Below are 8,871 nucleotides of genomic sequence, written 5' to 3' on the forward strand. Positions count from 1 at the left end.
TCCGCAGACTCATCCAAATCAACCCGGTCCACGTCTCAACTTGTCTGCCACTGAGTCACGCCCACTCACAGAGACCCCACCCACCCTAACTGCTCCCCCTGGACCCTCTTTGCTCCCTGTCCCTATGACTGCTGACCCCTAATCCAACCCGGGAATATACAAGACCCCGGGGTACTCATATGGGCCCATCTTAACAACCGTTTTATGGGGGCCTCCCCCCCTGCTCCTCCTGACTGCCTCCCTCCAGAGACGCCCTAGACCGCGCCCCCAGTATACTACCGCCCATCCTGCTGGGCTTCGTCCCTCTGAACATGCCCCCGCGTCCAGGCCCGTGGAGCACGGCCCCCCTCTACCCATGAGAGCTACACTGCGTCATATAACTGTGAGGGCCCTGCACGCGCTCCCTTTGCCCCTCCGCGCCCCCGCGGCACAGTCTCAGGGCTCCCCGGCACACAGCCCTGCTTCGCCCTGTCCCTCAAAGCACTGTGCGTGCGGCAGCAGGGCTCCGGGTGAGCAGGGAGCGTCTTTCCCTCCCCGCGGAGCCAAATGCTGCCCCGTGGGAGCACGCAGCCCCAGCCCTCCAGAGCTCTGCGTGGGCAGCGGTAGGGCTCTGGGGGAAGGCGGGGGAGGGAGCAGCGGCTTGCTGCGATAGGCCAGCGCTCAGACGCAGGACCGTGGACCTGGCGGCTTACCACGTCGGCAGGATTTTTAATGACGTAAAGTCCCAGCAGGCAGCCGTGTGCCATTAAAAATTGGCCATAGGTTGCTGACCCCTATTTTAGTAGGTCTTAAAAAAATATACACACATTACTAGCTGTTTATATTAGATAACATGAGGTTGAAAAAACACCCGTTTCACTAGGAATGAAGGTGGCGAGGTTTGTGATGGTCCTTAGTTCCTGGGGGAATTGATTCCAGTCTCAGACCAAGCTCTGAGGCAGCTGTGTCTCCTGCATTAATGAACTTTACTTACCCTTGTGGTGGGAAGTTCCACTGTGGCTGAGAAGTGGAGTTGTCAACCACCGCCCTCATCCTGGAGGCGATCTTTTAGAAATCTTGAGCCCAGTCCATCGAGCACCTTGAAGATGAGGACAGACGCCCCAGATAGAAACCCAAAAACCTTTTATCAAACAACTGGAGAAAAACTTCAGAGCAATGGGCATGTGGCAAGGGGAAAAATGTTGTCAGGTTTATAAACTCATTAAAGTGGAAGTCTGGTACCACCTTAGAGAGTAATTAAGAATAAGTCCACAGCACCACCTTAACCTCAAAATCCGGAAGAAGATGGGTTGGTCAAGACAGCTTGAAGAGTTCACTCACCCTGTAACCTGAAATCACACTGTGATCACAAAAGTGACCGTCCCTGTAAAAAACTTAAGATCACAGGAAATGAGTGTTTCACAAGGAGGTTGCATCCACTTTTCATAATCACATTAATATCCCAGACAGGGATTTTTAATCAAGTTTTTTTAAAATGGTCAATCCCCATACGAACCTGAGAACAAAGATCATTCTTGTGGGGATACAGGACAACCACCTGGAAGGTTGGCTGAAAACTTGATGCTGTAACTACACTGTACAATGCTCAAGACCCATATGCCCAAGGTGACCATAGGTATTCAAGACTAATAGGCTCCTAAATCTGCCTCTAACTGGGAGGTCTTGGCAGACTACTGGTAAAGGCTGGCCAGCTAAGCATCTAGAACCTTCTAAAAACCCTTTGCTTTTTGGTGCCTGCTGAAACATCCCTTTGGCTTTTGGAAAAGCTTAGAACTTCAGATAGGGGTGATTAAGTTCCCTCAAAGCCAGCTGGCTATGTGAAGTCAACTTTCAAACCAGAAAGTCTCTTTTTGGTACATACTAGGGATTAGAACCAGTCAGTCACAAGAATGGAATCAGACCTTTGGATAACATTTTCAAAAGCACTTAAGTCACTCAGAAGCCTAAGTCCTACTTCCCTGTCTCAAATCACCATGTACACATCACTCTCCTGAGCAATAACTTCTCACGTTTGATTATAACATTCCTGCTAATACATCCCAGAATGATGTTAGCTTTTTTTGCAACAATAGTACACTGTTGACTCATATTTAGCTTGTTATACCTGGGGGTTATATAGTGTCTCTTTCCACAGTACTTTGTTCTATCCAGTCATTTCTCATTTTGTATGTGTGCAATTGATAGTTCCTTCCTAAGTGGAGTATTTTGCACTTGTTCTGATTGAATTTCACCCTATTTACTTCAGATCATTCCTCCGGTTTGTCCAGATCATTTTAATTTAACAAGAGAGGCAAAGCTGAAGCTGAAATTTAAGAGACTCAAAACATGAGCAGAAAAGGAGAAAAATCCGTCTTAAAATTTATTTAAAAGAGAAATTTTTAAGACCTCTGTAAAGCTATTTGAAATAGTGCACTATCAAAAACATCAAAACATTCAAATTTTTGAAGTTTATGGTATCCTTTTAAGATAGAAAGTAAAGAATATCAAAATTTTACACAAGGTAAGAAAAATCCTTGACCTGTTTTCAAATAGTAACAGAGATCCCATTCCCCATATATTTTTTGATTAAGCATCAGCCATTTAAGAATGCCTGAATAAATTCCACTACACAGGAATTGGAATTATTTTCAGATTATCTTGTTTTGCAAGATGTGGTAATGAGGCAAACTACCTGATCAAATAGATTTTCACAGCCGTGCTCTTAATGCACCAAAGTAAACTAAACTAACATGCCACCATTTATTCAAGGGAGATGCTTGCTTTGGTTAACAGTCAGAGAATGTCAGTTTCTTCCACCTTTTCAAATAAAATGAGTTGTGTTTACTATGTCTGATTAGCGAATAATGCACTCACCCTCTTTGGATCCTTGACAAAATAGCTCCCACTAGATCCTTGGGAAATTCTTTCTGGAAAGACTCCACACTCTATAGCTTGTTCTGTTCTCAGCACAATTTCTGCAAATTCTGGATCATCCAAAAATAAGTTCATCTCTGCAGTACTTCCCACGTTTCCTGAAAAACAAAGAGTTATTCTTCTAAATGCTATTGAACTATATCAGACATTGTTTACACAATAGATGGCGATTAGGAAAAAAATATACCAGTTTTTCCTTCTTTAATTAGAAAAAGACACTAGCAATCTGTAGAGACCAAGGGTGAAATGCTGACCTTACTGATGTCAGTGGAGTTTTGCTATTGATTTCACCAAGACTAGGATTTCACCAAGTGCCTACAAAGTATCTATTGTTTAAAAAAGTTAAGCATTAAACCTAGTTTGTGTCAACTTATCTGAGGTCAATATTGTAAAAATGTTTTATCAACTTTAATACAGAATAAATACAAGGGGATATGAATAAAAATTAAGTTTATTCATGTAAACAACTCATGTTTATTTTGTTCTTATAGACTGTTTCCAAAGGAGGGAAGTTCAGATGAGTGGACTAAAAAGCTTTTATTGATCATTTTTACTAACATCTGTCCACATATGTAAGTTGGCCCTGTAAAGAAAGTTAGAGGAGTAAAGCATTTCAAGCAGCACTAAATATTCAAGTATATAGTCCATTTAACAGTTTTGCTTAATGTATTTGTTTTTTACATTTTCAAATTCTCTGCCACAAATAATAGTATGATAATGTTAACTAGCTATCCATTAAGCAGATCATTTGCAACTAGCATTAACATCCAGTTTAAGTTCTGAAATACTTGTTAATAGCCAAAAACTTTAAAGCATTCAAATTAACTAATCACCAGAGGGTTTTTTGCATACCAATGAACATAGAAATTACAGCAAAGAATCCTGTGGCACCTTATAGACTAACAGACGTTTTGGAGCATGAGCTTTCATGGGTGAATACCCACTTCGTCAGATGCATGTAGTGGAAATTTCTAGGGGCAGGTATATATATGCAGGCAAGCTAGAGGTAATGAGGTTAGTTCAATCAGGGGGGATGAGGCCCTGTTCTAGCAGTTGAGGTGTGAAAACCAAGGGAGGAGAAACTGGTTTTGTAGTTTGCAAGTCCATTCCACAGTCTTTGTTTAATCCTGAGCTGATGGTGTCAATATTGCAAGATGAACTGAAGCTGAGCAGTTTGTCTTGAAGTCTGGTTCCTGAAGATTTTTTGCTGCAGGATGGCCACCTTAAGGTCTGCTACAGTGTGGCCACGGAGGGTTGAAGTGTTCTCCGCCTACAGGTTTTTTGTATGTGCAATTCCTAATATCTGATTTGTGTCCGTTTATTCCTTTTCCGTAGCGACTGTCCAAGTTGGCCGATGACCATAGCAGAGGGCATTGCTGGCATATGATGGCATATGTTACATTGGTGGACGTGCAGATGAATGAACAGGTGATGGTGTGGGCAGATCTGGTTAGGTCCTGTGATGGTGTCGCTGTGTAGAGATGTGGGCAGAGTTGGCATCGAGGTATTTTTGCATGGATTGGTTCCTGAAGCTAGAGTTACTATGGTGCGGTGTGCAGTTACTGGTGAGAATATGTTTCAGGTTGACAAGGTGCCTGTGGCCCGAGGACTGGCCTGCCACCCAAGCCTGTGAAAGTGTGGGATCGTTGTCCAGGATGGGTTGTAGATCCTGATGATGTGTTGGAGGGGTTTTTTAGCTGGGACTGTAATGTGATTCCAGTGGAGTCCTGTTGTTTCTTTCCTGTGTTTATCTGCAGTAGGAGGCTTCTGGGTACACGTCTGACTCTGCTGATCTGTTTCCTTATTTCCTCGTGCGGGTATTGTAGTTTAAGAATGCTTGGTGGAGATTTGTTAGGCGTTAGTCTCTGTCCGAGGGGTTAGAGCCGATGCGGTTGTACCTCAGTGCTTGCCTGTAGACAATGGATCGTGTGATGTGCCGGGATGGAAGCTGGAGGCATGAAGGTAGCCTAGCGGTCCAGTAGGTTTTCGGTATAGGGTGGTGTTAATGTACCACACTTATTTGCACCGTGGTGTCTAGGAAGTGGACTCCCGTGTAGATTGGTCCAGGCCTGAGGTGATGGTGGGGTGGAAGCTGTTGAAATCGGTGGTGGAATTTTCCCAGAGTCTCTTGCCTCTGGGTCCAGATGATGAAGATGTCATCAATGTAGAGTAGTAAGAGAAGGGCGTGAGTGGGAGCGAGAGCCGAGGAAGCAGTGTTCCAGGTCGGCATAAAAATAATTGGCATATGTGGAGCCATGCGGGCACCATCAGCGGTGCCACTGATACTCCCTAGCCTATTCTTTAATAGGTTTCTTACACTGTGTCCACCACTATATCTGAGGCTCTTCCCAGTAGTGCATTAAGAAACATGACTATACATCTGCTAATTGTTCTCTCAAGACTCTCCCTACGTGATAAAATGGTGTGCAGTTGAGTGTCTTGTGACAGTCTCCTACCGTTAAAACATCATAGCCTGGAACTCCATATTCACCACAAGATCATATGACTTATGAATATTGTTCTGTACAATTGCATCGCCTTGTGAAGTATCATTTTAAAATCGTCCTGACTGTTAAATTTTACATATAGATTGGTATGTGAAGTTTATGAAAGTATTGCTAGTATTGGTTGTTTAACTGAGAAACGTAGTCGGTGAAGTTGGAAAATGCCCAATAGGTTGCACATTAGTCTGGCGACAATATGGAGTACACTCGACAGAGTCGGAGGGATTGCTACAGTCTCACACTTTGACACCGCGTGCTGCAACTTTCGCGACGCAAGGGTGTAAAATAGCACTCCCCTAGAGCGTGCAAGCTGTGAGCTGTAAAGCGCCAGTGTAATGCGGCGGCAGAGCTGGGAGCACGGCTCTCAGCGCTGCGATGCTACACCGACACCGTAGAGGATGGTGATTTACGCGCAGCGCTGCCGCTCTGACCACACTCACACTTCAAAGCGCTGCCACGGCAGCGCTCCGAAATTCCAAGTGCAGCCATACCCGGAGTTATATCAGGACCAGCCTAACATGTTGATTGCCCATCAAGAAGAATCCACGATCCCAGAGACTCTGAGAGAGCAAGTACGCAATGAAGGCTAACTAAACCAGATCTCACAGCAAGGATCTTTCTAATAGCTGGGAAAAGGTATAAAAGAGGGACAGTGAAATCATCTCTTGGCTTCTTCTCCATCCCCCATCTCAAAACCTGGAAAATTGTTTGGAAGATAAAACTTTGAACTGGGGAACCTGGTTCCAGGTTAGGAAGGGGATCCAGCCTGTGTAAATTGCCTCCAACATCCAGTGGGGTGAGACTGTTTGATTCAAACCTTACTTAGATTAAAGGAACAGGAGTACCTGTGGCATCTTAGAGACCAACAAATTTATTTGACCATAAGCTTTTGTGGGCTACAGCCCATTTCATCAGATGCATAGAATGGAACATATCATAACAAGATATATATACATACAGAGAACATGAAAAAGTGGAAGTAGTCATACCAACTTTAAGAGACTAATTAAGATGAGCTATTATCAGCATGAGGAAAAAAACCATTTGTAGTTATAATCAAGATGGCCCATTTTAGACAGTTGACAAGAAGGTGTAAGGATCCTTAACATGGGGAAATAGATTCAATATGTGTAATGACCTAGCCACTCCCAGTCTCTATTCAAACCCAAGTTAATGGTATCTAGTTTGCATATTAATTCAAGCTCAGCAGTTTCTGGTTGGAGTCTGTTTTTGAAGCTTTTCTGTTGCAAAACTGCCACCTTTAAGTCTGTTACTGAGTAACCAGAGAGGTTGAAGTGTATGTGTATATATATCTTCTTACTGTATGATCCATTCTATGCATCTGATGAAGTGGGCTGTAGCCCATGAAAGCTTATGCTCAAATAAATTTGTTAGTCTCTAAGGTGGCACAAGTACTCCTGTTCTTTTTGCGGATACAGACTAACACGGTTGCTACTCTGAAACCTTACTTAGACTGCAGAATTTAGACTGCAAGATTATTATTTCTTATGTAACCAGCTTTGATCTCTATGCCTGCTACTTATAATCACTTGAAAAAACTATCTTTCCATAGTTAATAAATCTGTTTTATATACTATCTAAAACTGTGGTTTTGGTTGAAGTGCTTGGGGAATCTCAGCTCAGGTTAACAAGGGTTGCTGCATATCCATTATCCTTTGTAGAAGTGGCAAACTAATTAATGAGCTTGCACTGCCCAAGTCTTGCAAGTGTAAGACAGTATATTGTAGGGGTGCAAGGTTGGGGTGATTGGCTGGTGCCGATTCTGTATAATCTATGACTGACTCATGCTACTTAATTGGGTGTGGGGCTCCACATACTGATGGCTGAGTAATCACAGCACCTGGAAGGGTTGGCTGCCTGTCACTGGCATAGCACTGAGAGACAGCACAGGTTGGAGAGTTAAGGTGCACAATAGTCCCACAGTTCCAGATTGCACCCTGGGGATCCCGTCACAGTTGTGTTTTGGAATTTTTTATATATAAATATATAGCAATGTGAGTGTACATGTTTGATAAGGCAAAGTCAAAGAAATGCTCCTTGCACTTAAGTGTGAATGATGGGTAGGTTTATTATGGTCCCTAGCTTCTGAGGGAGTTAATTTCTGTCTACTGCACAGACTATTGCAGAATCTTCCATCATACTAAAGAAGCAAAGCTGTTGACAGTCTTCATTTTGGAGCTATAATAAGACCAATTCAGCACATATTAAAGGCAACATGCTTTATGTACACCACACTTTTAAAATGTGTTATGTGAGAACACAAGAGCTAATACATTTTAACATAGCTTCTTTAAAACTTAGGCCTGGTTTACAGTTAAAAGTTTTGCCAGAATAGTTATGGCAGTTAGAAATATGGGAAAAAAAATCCTATCATTCCCCCTCTCCCATCCAAAAAACTGACATAGCTATGCCAGCAATAGCCTGAATGAAGATGCAGTTGTGCACGTTAAAATGACTTTTTTATTATATAGTTTATTTCATTTGGGGAACTGTCATAAGATAAACTGGCAAAAGGATTAATTTTTCAGCTTTAAGCTACGTCCCTACTAGCAAAGTTTGCTGGTATGGCTATACTAACAAACCTTTTCTAGTGCCAGCAAAGCAGTTTAGACAAGACCATAGGTTTACACTCCTTTACTGACCTGGAGAAGCTTGAAGAGCGATATAAAGTCCTAAGAAAGGCAACTAACAATTTGTTGGTTATTACTACTTTCTTGCTACAACCCTCCTTTTGGAACTTTTACATTTGGAATTACACCAACAGACTCACTTTAGACACTTTTCCCTTAAATACTGGGTTTCAAGGACAAGAAAGCAGTTATTAAAAGTCTATTTCATATTGTCAGAAATTTACACACCTGACACACTAATACAAAGCTTCCCAGTCCTATAATAGGTCATAAAAACAAGCACTGGATCACTTTTCACAGACTGGAAAGTAAATAAATATTATTCACAAGAAAAGGAAATTGGACAGTCCTTGAACAAGCAAATCTCAAAAGAGAAAAATGAGAAACCTTTAACAAGTTGTCAGGAATGGTAGACTGTTCCAAACACTGGATGCAGCATGACTACAGGTGTGAAACCAGAACTTGAAAAAGATGACAAGGGCTGTTAAGTGAGAGAACTGAGAAGAAAACAGGAAGCAAGAATACATGAGACTGGATATATATAGTTGCAAGTCACCTCACATAGGGCCTTGCATACAAAGACAAGGAGTTTGATTTTTAAGTTAATTTACAGTAGCAACTTTCCTTAAAGCACTGTTTAGAGCAGGGGTAGGCAACCTGTGGCACACGAGCTGAATTTCAGTGGCATTCACACTGCCCAGGTCCTGGCCACTGGTCAAGGAGGCTCTGCATTTTAATTTAATTTTAAAAGAAGCTTCTTAAACATTTAAAAAAACTTATATAACTAAACTATTGTTGTATGT

The 8,871-nt window shown here is 42.3% G+C and overlaps 1 protein-coding gene across 3 annotated transcripts in view; it reads right to left on the reverse strand.

Annotated features, from left to right (window-relative positions):
- Positions 1-8,871, reverse strand: part of PI4K2B (phosphatidylinositol 4-kinase type 2 beta) — a 44,052-nt gene that overhangs the window by 24,078 nt on the left and 11,103 nt on the right. For 2 of the 3 annotated variants that reach the window (XM_032806606.2, XM_032806604.2), the window contains exon 2: positions 2,854-3,011. In XM_032806606.2, coding sequence (XP_032662497.2) covers positions 2,854-2,988 — 135 coding nt within the window. In that variant the 5' untranslated portion in view covers positions 2,989-3,011. Of the gene's footprint in view, positions 1-2,853; positions 3,050-8,871 lie in introns of all 3 variants that reach the window. The other variant, XM_075066545.1, reaches the window with a different exon arrangement.

The sequence above is a fragment of the Chelonoidis abingdonii genome, chromosome 5, assembly GCF_003597395.2.
Source record: "Chelonoidis abingdonii isolate Lonesome George chromosome 5, CheloAbing_2.0, whole genome shotgun sequence".
NCBI classification, from domain to species: domain Eukaryota; kingdom Metazoa; phylum Chordata; order Testudines; family Testudinidae; genus Chelonoidis; species Chelonoidis abingdonii.